This window comes from Oncorhynchus tshawytscha, linkage group LG23 (genome assembly GCF_018296145.1).
Source record: "Oncorhynchus tshawytscha isolate Ot180627B linkage group LG23, Otsh_v2.0, whole genome shotgun sequence".
Classification (NCBI taxonomy): domain Eukaryota; kingdom Metazoa; phylum Chordata; class Actinopteri; order Salmoniformes; family Salmonidae; genus Oncorhynchus; species Oncorhynchus tshawytscha.
The window spans coordinates 9197315-9211194 of NC_056451.1; the positions used below are offsets into that span (position 1 = coordinate 9197315).

The 13880-nt window shown below is 43.9% G+C and overlaps 2 protein-coding genes across 3 annotated transcripts in view; both read left to right on the forward strand.

Moving 5' to 3' along the window:
* Positions 1-5107: 5107 nt before the first annotated feature.
* On the forward strand, positions 5108-9657 carry LOC112241292 (persulfide dioxygenase ETHE1, mitochondrial). Its single transcript, XM_042304530.1, has 7 exons — positions 5108-5599; positions 6871-7015; positions 7186-7334; positions 7651-7780; positions 8372-8461; positions 8837-8953; positions 9292-9657. The coding sequence occupies exons 1-7, from the start codon at positions 5408-5410 to the stop codon at positions 9336-9338; spliced, it is 870 nt and encodes a 289-aa protein (XP_042160464.1). The 5' UTR covers positions 5108-5407; the 3' UTR covers positions 9339-9657.
* A 508-nt stretch (positions 9658-10165) lies between these two features.
* The window catches only part of LOC112242079 (pleckstrin homology-like domain family B member 3), a 30802-nt gene continuing 27087 nt past the window's right edge, over positions 10166-13880 (forward strand). Inside the window, exon 1 of one of the 2 annotated variants that reach the window (XM_042304528.1) lies at positions 10166-10307. The gene's annotated coding sequence lies outside the window, so the exon portion shown is untranslated. Of the gene's footprint in view, positions 10308-11265; positions 11749-13880 lie in introns of those variants that run through there. The other variant, XM_042304527.1, reaches the window with a different exon arrangement.

Here is a 13880-nt window from a genome sequence, read left to right on the forward strand (position 1 = left end):
CCAAGCCTGGGATAGACAATGCATTTGACAGAATTGTTGCCACTATTTCAAGGCTGTTTTTAATTATGACTTTGGAATTCCAACTTTGAGTGAAGGAGCAATAGATTAAGTTGAATAATCCCTGATGAAGTAGAGACACAGCTCTATATGGCTAGTATCTACACTTTTTTTTGTAAACAAAAATGTCCTTGCCTAATCTACAATGGGTGGTATTTGATTGATTTCCCAGCAAGCTTCTAATTCTTTATAGCTCTATTATAGCAATTATGCTCTTTCTTATCATTTTCTCTCTAACTCTCATTCATGCACACAATTCTTTCGATTCAGAACCGACAGCACAAAACTTCTGGAGGAAAATGTGTATACAGATGTGTTAATAAATCCTGTGTGTGCTTGTAAGAACAGAGATTGAGTCAAGATGTAAACATTCACACTTAAAACACATTGTACAGGTTCTTAAAAGTGTGTCTATATCTCTGCTGAAGGGCACCTGTCGTACCGCTGGTACCAATTCATCTGAGATAGGCCCAGAGCTCCCCTCTGGTCTGCTCTCCTGCCCAGCTGCATACCCTCTCTGCTCCTCCACCACCTGTCATACGCCTCCAACCCCTACAGCATCGGTCTGCTATCACCCCCCTCGCCCAACCACTCCTCACACCACCCCCTCAGAAACTCCTATACCCAGACCTCACAAGTATAGATATGAAGGCCTCCATTTTCCTTCCACATGCACAACGTCCACGCAATGAGCCCCTTACCCCATCCCTCGGAACCTGCCCCTCGGTTTCCCTCAATGTTGCCACTGGGGGTGTACCAGTGGGGGAATTCCAGTTACCATCCTCTACACTCTTTGCACTCATGGGGAATCCCACTTACCACTTGGGAATGGGCATACCACCGCCACCTCCCAATGCCCATCAGACAGACGCAACCCCAACACCTCGCCCCTCTGAGAAGAATCTAAAGGCCCAACAGCCCCGAACAGAAGCATGATTTGATCCCCCTACGTCCTCCTCTGAGGTACCCATGGAGGCCCAAACCCCAAAGGTAGTCCTCTCGCCCCCCCCCCAACCCCCGGACTTGGCCTGCTCAGAGGACCCAAATTCAGAGACCTCCTCGCCCCTCCCTCCCTGTAATCGCCCTCTGGAGGTCCCACAGAGGAAGCCATCTGAAGTGGATGAAGGATCTGTTGGGCTAGCACTCCCCAAAGACTGCCCTGATGAAGAGCCAGGTAGAATACTGTGCCGTATTGGAGAGAGAGACTTGAATACACGGGCGTATTCATTACGGAAACTGTTTACCGTTTATAAACCAAACGGAAGCAAACAGAGCAAAACAAGAGTTTCTATTAGACAAATTCAGGTAGGTCCCTTCCCATTTTGTTCCGTTTGCTTCCATTTAATACAAATGTTACAAAGTTTTGCAACAGAATTGGAGTAATGAATATGCCCCAAGTCTTACTAGGCTTTTGGTCGATTATCTTGCGCTCATGTCAAGTTGTGATTTATCTATGCTTTGCTTCCATGGGCACCTAAACAACTTTCACTGTAATGAGATTTTTTTTCTTCATTTTTCATGTAGTTGAATGTACCCTTTAAGTGTCTGAACTTGAGCACCACAGTCCCCCTGGCTGTACCATGAACCTTTCCATGGTTGTATAATACACATTGTTGATTGCATAAATGTTCCAACTCATTCCTGGGCAACCATGAAAGTTTGCAGACGTCAACCACACAGGGCCAGACATACGTCTCTGAAAAGTATTGTTCTTTTCCATGAAGGTTATGCACATTATTGTGAAAAGCACTTGAATGTTCAAGGTATCCAAAGAATGCAGCAGTTTATTCAAAATAATGAATATTTTATTCTATTCTATTCCCTTCTTACTGTAGATCTTGAGCCCCCGCGGTGCACTGGCCCCTCACGTCTGACAATGTTGACGACCTTCATCGCCGTCTTCATCCTTCTTTGCTATTGTAGGTAACTTCAATGACAATACAGTGCTTGTAGACCCGGGCTGTGTCTGAAAACATCACGAGCCTTTTTCACTCAACTCCTCTCAAAGCTCATTGGGGGAGGAGGTCCCTTGCATCCTCTCCTCCAATAAGCTTTGAGAAAGCAAGGATTTTTATGGCTAGTAACATTTTCAGACACAATGTCATATCTTAATATATTTACAGTCATTTAGCAGACACTCTTATCCAGGCCAACATACAGGCACCTTTAGGGTTACATTGACAGATTTTACAGGCACAATAAGGGCACATCGATTGGCTTTTGACCTAATCAGGTCAGAGATTCGAACCAGCAATCTTTCAGTTCCTGGTCCAGCGCTCTTAACTGCTAGGCTACCTGCCGCCCAAGACGAGCTGCATTTGACAGTAAAAAAGGATGCAAGCATTCAACAAACACCCATTTTACCTCGTCCTCGCTCACTCTCCTTCGCATCGTGTTCGTCTCCTCCTCAGTCAAGTTCCTGGGTTTCCCACCCAACCTGACAGACATTGTGCAGCCATGTGGCGTTAAAGGGAACTGCAGTGTCCCAATGCCAGTCCTGCTGCCCAAGCAACCCATCAACCAGACAGGAAACGTCCGTGCAGGTAATGCCATCCAATCCGCTGATACATCAGAATTGTATAGGTCTTCTTGGTACATTCAAATGAACAAGCAATCTGTAGACAACTGGCTAAATGACTGGCTATCACACAATGACAATAAGTAACTGATCCCATGAGTCAATATTGTACAGACTGAACAATGTCTTGCATAACCAAATAACGTGTTCAGGTTATGTCTGTGTTGACAGTTCATTTGTTGAAGCACCCATCCCCCATCCCACTCTCCCTCAGGTTGCCTAGGTCCAGTTGGTGCTGGTCGGAAGGCTTGGAGGATTGTCGGGGGGATGTTAGCAGAGGACAAGTGGGGCTGGCAGAGCAGTTTACACTGGAGAGGGAAACGTGTGTGGGGGGGACCATCATCACCCCACGTTGGATCATTACTGCAGCCCACTGCTTCATCCAGTAAGGGGGAGGGAGAGAGAAAAAATGCTTTATTTTTTATTTCGATGTCCATATTATGACTTCCTCAACAACTCCTTTAGATTCTGAGGCTGTCTTAATATGGAAACTGTACTTATTATATTAGATAATATGTGCCTTCTATTTCCCTGCATTCTCCATACCCCAGGTACAACATGTTGCAGGAGTCAGAGTGGCAGGTGGTTTTGGACACGCTCAGTTTGACGGACACATCAGCGGGCCAACGCTGCAGAGCACTGCAGATCCTCTATCACCCCAGCTTCTCCATAAACAACAACGACTATGACCTTGGGCTACTGCACACCGTGGCTGACATGGGCGGTGAGAAGAATTAATGATGAAGGTTGTTCAGCGGAGGTTATATGGCTATATGTATGGTTACTCCTATTCTGATTTCACCTGCTCCTGTTTGGCATTTGTCATATTCATGGTTTCTCTCCGGCATGAAATCTAACTGACAACTTAACACTATATCAACACAACAAGTATCTCAGTTGGTAGAGCATGGTGCTAAGATGGTGGGTTTGATTTTTTTATATTAAAAGTCGAATGTGAAAATACTACCTCTCAGGGCCGCTTTTTGATTTAACCATTGATTCATTGGGTACATGTGAGCTTATCGTCAGTGCAGTACAGTCAATGTGCTGCACAAAACTGAGAAAACTGTCAGAAATGGGGAGGTACTATTTGAACTTGTCTAATAAGAAACTCTTGTTTTCTCTTGCAAAAAGTTTTGCTACAGTGTGTCCTAAGGAACATGACCATGGTGTTGTGTTATGTGTTGCTTTAGGTGGGGTTCGACCAGTGTGTATGCCCAGTCCTAGAGTCCTTCCTTCCTGGTGCCCCCTGTTGGATCACTGGCTGGGGCTACACTAAAGAGGGGGGTGAGTCACGTTCACAAATATTCTCACACCACTTCCTTATGATTTCAACTGATTGGATGATCACTCTAATTTATTGCGCCTTGTCTTTCTCCTCTCCCTTTTTCCCACTTTTTCCATAATCACAGAATGAAGACAATGTTCCCTTCCATCCCATAATCTCATTCAATAACCTGATGATTGTCTCTTCATTCTCTTCCCATTATAACATTCCTATTTGTATAATCTCTCCTTCATCTCTCTCCTCTGTCTTTACCCCTCCTTTCTCTACTCCACCTCGGTTTGTCTGCCTCTCTCTCGGGCTCTGTATGGTCTGAGCTGTGACAGGCTCAGGTGCAAGTGATAGCCCAGTCCATGTGTTCCCACCCAAATGTCTATGGCTCCTACCTCACTCCCAGGATGCTTTGTGCTGGCACCATGGAGGAAGGAGTGGACTCATGCCAGGTACACACACACATACGCACGCAAGCACACACACACACCAAAAACGGCATGTATGAATTCATATGTGGTCTTCTCTGGTTTTAAGGGAGACAGTGGAGGCCCACTTGTGTGTGAGACAGGGGAGGGGGACTGGAGGCTGGCTGGGATAGTGAGCTGGGGAGATGGCTGTGGTCAGCCCAACAAACCAGGAGTCTACACCAGGGTCACCCAGCTGCTCCCCTGGATGTACAAATATGTAGAGGTACATAGCTACAGTAGATGCACCAGTCACACAGAACTGGGCCAGTGCTTCTCTGAATGTGAAAATGCTCCACTCCATGTTATGATTTTGACTCTTTTACAGGTGGACACATTTGAAGAATCTGGAACCCCAAAAACAATGAATTGTAACTCTGACAGCTAGATTTTATTAGCAGCAATATGACCACTTACATTTCTGCAAAATATTAAAGTTTGATGTACTTTTGCTTCACATTCCATTTTTGTATGAAATAAAAATGTCCTTTAATCTGACAATAATTTTATTGAAAGCACATTCTTATACAAACCATTGTATATGGTTAATTACCATACTAATGCATGGATTGTTGGATTCAACTGGGACTGGGTTTGTTTCTTATCTGGAGTTGCTGACAATAGTCACGTAGTGTAAAGTACCTTGTTAAATGAATACACATGTGCACAGTCATAGTGACACACCGAACTCTGACCCCCTATCTCTCTGTGTGTGTGCGCGCGCGTTCGTGTTGAAGTGTTGACAGCTTGCGCATGTCCTCTGCTCTAGTGCTTGGAGGTTCTCAAGGAGTAGGCTGCCTTATCAGATTTCTGGGACTTCCTGGATACACTACACATTTTAGTGCACAATAAGTCAATATAGCTACAACATTTGTGGCAACCATACTTCTACGGCAACGGACAGCTACAGAGGATTGGGGCACAACAAACTAGTCAAACTCGTCTGCTCAGTTTTGGGATTTCTACCCATGCCCGTCGCCCAGTAGGAAGCCAAAAAAAGTGACAGTTAAAAATAACAGTGAAGAAAAAATGTGTTCAGTTGTAAACCGACTGAAAGCTGCGCTGGCCTATACGCTGTGGCTCCAAACAACCGGGTACTCGCGTAAAGTTCCAGCCCACATCGGCCTGGGCTTACGCACCAGCAAGCAGCCTCTGGAAACGGTCATCATACGACCTTACTGCTCCAGGATGGAGTTGGGAAAAGGACCTTTCTTCAGGCAGGTGAGTTAGCCACTGCAATCATTTATATTGTTTGCTTTTGGCATGCGTAAAAGTTCTAGGCTGAAGTTTCAACTGGGTTCCGCCGACTTGTTGAAAATACAGTGACAATATGACGGGTTTTTTTCAGTGCAAGTAATCATATATTTTGCAATTGGTCGACATGAGAATTAGGGGGAACGTATTTTCCAGTCATCCTTAGTTATTGCAGTGTTTAAAAAAATGTGGAACAATGTAACGTTAACAAGCTGTAGTAGAGGGGGCGTGTTCAAATCGCCACTCGTACGGAGGACATGTGTTTACACATTTTCTGGCAAAAAAAATCACTAGATTTGTGATAATTCCAATCTAAATAAACCAAACTAAACTAAGATAACCAGGTGAAACCAAGAAAAGCATCGTAGATAATTACATTATAACACAAGTACGCCATCTTCATGCTTGTGTGGCACTTTATATTCTGGATTTCCCCTGATTGTCTGTCTATGCGATTAAAATGTGTGTCAAAAGGGAAATACAAGTATTGAGAATAACACTGTCTACCGGTGTCCTAGATAGCTAGTTAGCTACCAGTGTCGCCCCCCCCTGATGTGTACACCGGAGCGTCTTTCACTCCCGCTTGCCGAACACCTGCCCTCGCCGTCGTTAGCAGAACTGCGGGAAAACAGTGCCCGAGAGGCGGGGGCGAAGTACACGGTCTACCGGTGAGCTAGCTACCTCTCCCACCGGCTGTGTAACGGAGTCATAGCTTGTTAGCTAGCACCAAGTGTCCTAAACGCCTACTGAACAACTATCCTCGTTAACAGAAATAAGGGAAAACAGTGCCCGACAAGCAGGGACGAAGGACATTGTCTACCATTACCCTAGCTAGCCACCGGTGTAGTCGCCCACGCCTCTTCTGTGGAGTTTATCGGCGGTTGGCAACTTTATGGTGCATTACCGCCACCTACTGTACATGAGCGCCTCCATACGGGAGTCATAGTTTAAAAATGGACCAATAGAAGGATAAAGAGGGGTTCCTGCAGATGCAGGAATGCCCACATGTAGGACCGCCTCAAAGTATGAAAATCCACCTTGACGGTGACTCTTGACAGATTTGCAGCCTTAAAACAACAAACTCCTTATCACTATAAGACTACACACCCATATATTATCATTCTTGATCAATATACAGGCATGATGTGTGTTATGTAATAGAATACTGTACTGCCCCCTCATCGTTTATAACCTATGGTTACTCACTCACCTGTCCTTGCTTGTTCCAACCTTTACAGCTGTTTGAGTCGGTGAGCAGCACCTACACTTATCTGCTGGCTGATACAGAGAGCAGGGAGGCGGTCCTCATTGATCCAGTACTGGAGACAGTGGGCAGGGATCTGAAACTCGTAGAGGAACTGGGTTTCAACCTGAAAGTGGCAGGTAACTTGGATGTCTCTAAAACATAGACAAGCACACAAGCATGCGCTCGCTAGCACGAGCACGTCCACACACACGCACACACTAATCCTACATCCATTTTGATCTCCTTGTTTATCCTACCCTTGTTTAAGATGACATATGACTCACACTGTACCCTGCCCCCCCATTAGTGAACACTCACTGCCATGCAGACCACATCACAGGCACGGGACAGCTGAAGAACAGGCTGTTTGGGATGAAGAGTGCCATCTCCAAGCACAGCGGGGCCAGTGCAGACATCATGCTATCAGAGGGAGATAAGATCAGCTTTGGCAAACATGTGAGGACAGACCTACCTACAGCTAAAGAGAATACAGTATGGGTCTGGGCCTACCCCAATTTGTGTTCACCCAAAATCCCTGGTCCTGGAGAGTCATAGGTTTACAGGTTTTTTTGTTCAACTGAGTAAGAGTGCTGGGCTGAAACAAAAGCCTATACATCATGTACTGTTGCTCTCCAGTACCAGGTTTGCTGTCCACTGCTTTAAATGCTTGGGCCTTATTTACCTTCATCTCTCCTTCACACTCCCTTTCTCCTCTTTACTTCCCCCTCCCTTGTTTTCTGTAATCCCTCTTACTGCCTCTCTCGTCCCTCAGTATCTGACGGTGAGGGAGACTCCAGGACATACAGACGGCTGTGTGACGTTGGTGACAGGGGACCAGAGCATGGCTTTCACTGGGGACACACTACTAATCAGGGGCTGTGGAAGGACAGACTTCCAGCAGGGTAACGTTAACCTTTTCCACACTACTAAGCTAAACCGAGCAGAGCCAAGACAAAATGTACTGCAATGCACTGGCCTGGTTGGGCATCCACAAGACTGAATCCATGCTGGACATAACAATGTGAAAAGCAAGTATCTAAGCCAACACAGTACTATAGTGTGACTCAGTCATATTCTCTCAGATTTTTGATCTCTGTGGTGATATATCTAGACATGCACATATTATCAGGGTATATCACAGACTTTCATCCCTATATGCTATTGTTTCCCAATTCTTTGGTCAGAACTGTTTTTAAACAATGCATGAGAAGTTTGTGGATCATTGCCTCACCCACACTTGTTGCATTGTTTTATGCTTAGTGGACACAATGTGGCAGTATTGTAGACTTTTTTCCCAGTTGTAGTCTGATCTCAAATAGTCACTGAAGCGTAGTTTATGTTCAATAGGGCATGCGACGGAAAACGTTTTGGAACGGAAAAACACAAATGAGTGTTTCTTATCAGACAAGTCCAGGTAGTCCCTCCCTGTTTCAGTCCGTTTGTTTCGGGTCCAATGAAAACAAGCCTGATCTGTTTGTTTATCTACTTCCCAGGCTGCTCTAGGAGGCTCTATGAATCAGTCCACCGGAAGATTTTCACATTACCTCCTCAGTGCCTCGTCTTCCCTGCACATGACTACAAAGGTTGACAAGACATCCTCTTTATGCAAAAGTGTTATTGTGTTCCAGTGTAATGTGTATATCCCCTCACCCCTTTCCTTGCAAGATTTCCTTTTTCTACATCTCTGCTCTTGGGGATAGTCTCACCAATAATTTCGTACAAGCAGACCCAGAAGGCTTGTATACTCTCGCAGTGCTATGACACTCCTTTCCATAGACTTTACGAAGTTAATTTGTACTGTACCACCACCCTTCACCATTTGTCTACTTTCATTTTCAACTCTGTTCTCTTCGGAGTCATTCCTAAGCCAGATCAGACCGTGGGTTCTACAGTTGAGTGTAGTCATTGAATCATCATTGTGATGTATTGCTAACAGGTCTGTTAACCCTGTGCTGCAGGTCAGACGGCCTCCACCGTGGGCGAGGAGAGGAGGTTTAACCCCCGCCTGACCAAGACCGTGGAAGAGTTTGTGGACATCATGACCAACCTGAACCTCCCCAAGCCTGCTAAGATCGGTATCTGACACTCTACCCTCTGCAGTTATTCTATTACAATAGAAACTGTTGTTGTGTATGTTGTAATAATATTATATTACTATAGGGTCTATTAGTATCTAGATTATATGCAACTATTGTGTTACAATAGAGTTATTATCAGTGGTCTTTCACCTCACTTAAACCTTATCACGGGAATGAGCATGACAAAGCTATCCGTGAAGAGATGGCAATATGTTACACATACTGTACTCTTTTAAACTGTCCTTTGCACATTGATTTGAATACTTGTTAGTGTAAGCTCTTCTTAATTCACTGATAGAAAAAAGATGTTGATTTGTTATTTCTCTCTCTGCCAGATATTGCGGTGCCTGCAAACCTGGTGTGTGGACTCCATGAGGTTTGAATGGCAAATCGATTTTAGGATTTCACTTTAAGCACTCTTGGGAGGAAGAGGGAAATGATTTTCACCCAGCCACAACTTAATGCTGTGTATATTTTATTTCCAAGTTGAACATACATTCCTCCTTGTTTGCCTATGGGGAAAAAAGCAGTGGTCATGATTTGGTGGGTGTACATATACTGAAATTGTATAGTAAAATATGCATTAATGATCATTAAACATTGCCATGTACATTGTAACATTTTATAATACAATCTCTTGGAAAAATGTGAACATTAAGATGACCTAGTTTTATATTAAATCAAGGTTGTTCAAATGTAAATGTCTGAATTAACTCTTTGACTACACCTGTATAAATTGCAGAATTGCAGTGTAACTTATGGAAAATGCACTGATAGAAGGTTCCGTTCATGGTTTAGTATTCATGAATGCTGACTGACACAATTGAGCTCTTCCACATGGCCTTTCCAGCATCCCATAGTCAAGGCAATACACACACACACACACACACACAGTACTCTGACTGTTGCCAGCCATGGCCGTTTTGCATACCAGGAAAACCTAACTCTTCTATTTGCATTTGAAATCACTGTGGGCCAAGTTTCCATTGCGAGAGTCCAAAACACGTCATTGCCATGCCTTTGTGTGCTTGTTTCTCTATCTACCTCTTAATTATCCGGTATCATCCTGTTATTCTCTCAGCCGCTTTATATAATACCATATTGTAATGTCCTGAATACATCAACATAATCGGCTTAGCCTTAGGATTCCTCTTAGCTGTGTGTCTAGCCTAGTAGCATACTACATTCGTTTTTGTCCCACGCCCCATTGACTAGTCTCTACCTGGTAGACAGGTTTGGGGAGATGGGAGTGTCTGGCTCTGACTCAACCATGTCTCTGTCTCTGAACCTGCCTGATCATTTCATAATAATGGTCCACTGTGAGCTCAGACTTCTCAGATACTTCTCAAAGGTACTGTACCCTTCCTTCTGTGTGTAAATATTTGAGTATGGTTACCTGAGCAGTTCATGCCGTTGATGCTGTGACAAAAGTGACAGCTTGGTTTTGACTGCATTGAATGACACCGGACACACCATGTGTGAAATGACTGAACTTTTAGGTTTCTACTGTAACCTTCGGATGGAAATAGAGAAGATGTATTCAAAGTGAGAGAAAAAAAGAAAGAACTAGAAGTCTGAAGAAAAATGACAATGTGTTGTTGTCACATACATCTTCACACCACTTCATCTGCCAGCTGTCCCTGTCACCACTAGAGACAAACAGAACATTCACATTAGGCAACTCTTCTTTCACCTACCGACTGACAGAAACGCCTGCGTTCATTGTTTTGAAATGCACAGGGTGTAACCAGTGTTGCCATCACATCTAAGCAATGTTTTATTTTGTACTTTAAAAAAAAAAAATTGAAGCAAAAACATACATAGACAAACAATAGGCAACTTAACCTGTTGTTGTGGCAGTGTTTCGCCTGTGAAAAAAAGGCACCATTCTTTTGACTTTGTTGTGCTTTTTGCAAGTCACCAGCTGTTCTTTCACCCAGTCTGTACCCTGCCCCTTCCATCTGCTCTCTCTTTTACCCCTTTCACTCTTTGCCCACTCACGGTCTGCTACCAACCCCAACTCCAGGCATTCTCTCTCACCCTGTCCACATGCCCTTGTTTAGGGGAAGACTGAGGGAATAGTCTATGATTACACTATCAGCTCATTGAGACAGAACTGTTAAAGGAGGCAGGGGCTGATAAAGGCGCTTTGGGTATAGTAAAGAGAGTGGAGGAGAGATTTACGTGGCAGCTATTGACGCTTTCCAAGGGCCCTTGGCATTGAGTGACACAAAACCCGCGAGGTGTGTTGGCAGGGTGCCAGGCCAAACTGCTTTTGTGTTAGCCTATAGCTAGCCATTACAATGACAAAGCCATGTCGTCGCGGGAAATCCCAGATCAGAGTTCTCATTTCAGTGCGGAGCCCCCTCACGAACAGACCACAGAAACTGTGTAGTCAGTTAGTGACGCGCTCAGGCGCATTTTCACACCAACTTTGTGTCGGTCAGTGTGCCCGCCTCACATGCATTCCATTTCACCTGTTGACGACATCTCACTACGATCTGTCATTTTCACTGGGAGTGATTTGAAAGGATTGAATCAAACCAGAGAGGAGAGGAAAATATAGACATCAAAGGTATTCAGACGGGATATGACAGCAAACAGAAACTCTGAAAGTTATCTGGATATAGTTCGTATGATTGAAAGCGAAAGCGCGCGCCCGGTCCAAACCCATCACTTCTTTATTTAGTCACTCTTGTTTTTATGAGCGTCTATTTTCTTCAAATTCAGCGACAACAATACACGTTCCCCACAACAAAAACGCATTTGAAGAGAGAACGGCATATTCTCAGGTAAGGCATTAGTTCTGTGTTTCTGTTCTGGGTCTCTGTAGTTTGATACATTGTAGCTGGTGAATGATCGCGATTTGATAACGCTAGGATTATTATTATTCCGCAGTAGCTTCCTACAGTATAAGTGATCGTCTGTTTATACATGAACTTCATTGGTGTCATGAGAAGGAATGGTCACTTTGAACTTGACAGAGCATGTAATAAATGGAACACAGTATCACTGATTATGTTTACAGAAAGCCAGTAGACTACTGTAGCCTACTTTCTAAACGATTTATATAAGTAAACGATAGGCCTATGCCATTTATATAAATGGACTATAGTAAATAATACAGCAATCATTAGTCTGTTAGTTCACACCAAGCCAAATAGCCTACTTTAAAAAAAAACTATTTATGCAAGTTGTGTAGATGCTATAACTTAAAGAACAACTTTTGGGGGAGTTTAGTAGTTTTTAAAATGTCAGAATGCTTGGTTGTATGATTATGAACATCCAGATACTCAAGATTCTATGACAACATTCTATTTGATTACCCAATATTCGGGACTTTGTGCTTGAGCATAAGTAGTTAGATGGGCTAAACATGTCCTCCAGGCCTATAGCTTTTCAATGTATAATTTTCACTGTGAAACGATGAGAGGACCATATCTGCTTCTAATTCAAACATGTTTTTCTTAATGTCCCAAACCTCCTTTCCCAGGGCATTGTTTTCCTCAGTTTATGTAAACTCACATTTGTTTACCAGACTCTTCTGATATATGTGGTTTATCATTGTTTATCATTTCCATCGGGCGCATCGTGTAAACAAAGGAGAGGGGAAGTATAGGATGACGCTGACAGAGTTGGAGAGAAAATATTGCCTGGGTGGGTAGCCGTCAGGGGAGTCGGGAGCACATATCTCTCTTCTGTGTTCAATCTCTCCTTCTTTCTTTTTCTCTCACGCCCCTTTTTTTGGCTGCACTTGTACAGACAGCTCTAGATCTGGGACCTAGCCTGTCATTAATGGGCCGTTATTTCGCTGACCTCAGAACGGAGAGATTTGCTCAGCCCACTGGAATCTCTGATAATGTTGTTGAACTAGCATATATTCAACGTCTGTGTAATTAGTGGTGTCTTCGGACCATTCCAGTCCGTTTTGCAGTGTTGAAATATGCACAAGTCACATTTGCGTGAATTATTCTATTAATGCAGTGGTATCATAGTGTGATAATCTACTTTATTGGAGAAACAATTAGGCCTATAGGGTATCTTACTTGCTAATTAACTTACAGGAAATACAACTAATCATCTTCCCTAACAATCAATGATCCTAGCTTTTATTTTAATCTTCAACCCTTTGGTCCCCTAAAAACAAAACAAAAATGTATTCCCCAACAGTAGCCAGTTGGCTCAGCTACAGTATCATTCTAGGAGTCTAACAATAGGCCTATCTGCCCTCACACCTAGAAGACAGTCATGATATCTCACCTCTCATCTGACAGACAGACAGACCGACCCCTCACAATGCGGTCCAGCCTAGGTTGTATTCACTTGGTACCAAAGGGGAAAAAACAGACTGAAGTGGGGAGGGACTTCCTGGACTTATTAAATAAGAAACGCTCATGTTTGTTTTTAAAACATGTTTGGGTGCCCTAATGAATATGACCCTGGTTCCTCTCACCTGCTCTTCCTGCTCAGGCCCCAGTGTGGTAATGACAGTTTCCTCTCTCAGCCCATAGTCCCCCTGTAGTGGGCTCTGTCATAGCTCTGAGGTCATACAGCTCAGACTGGTCACCATGTATTCCTGGGAACCTGATGTGTCAGGACACAGCGTGGTGATGTTTTATTGGCGTTTAACCAACCGTGCTATTTTGTTTGTTTTTTCACATTGTTTGTAACTTATGTTGTACATAATGTTGCTACAGTCTCTTATGACTGAAAATAGCTTCTGGACATCAGAACAGCGATTACTCACCTTGAATTGGATGAATAATTTTTCTTTAATGAGTCGGACGAGAGGGATTTACCTCAGACACCTGAACAGGCCCTCATCCCTGTCATTCGCAGGAGAAAGAGATGGAGATTTCGCGGAAGGAGATCGGGGTGTGAGGATCAGGTGAAGAGTGTCTAATCTGCCTTTGCCATCCGTACT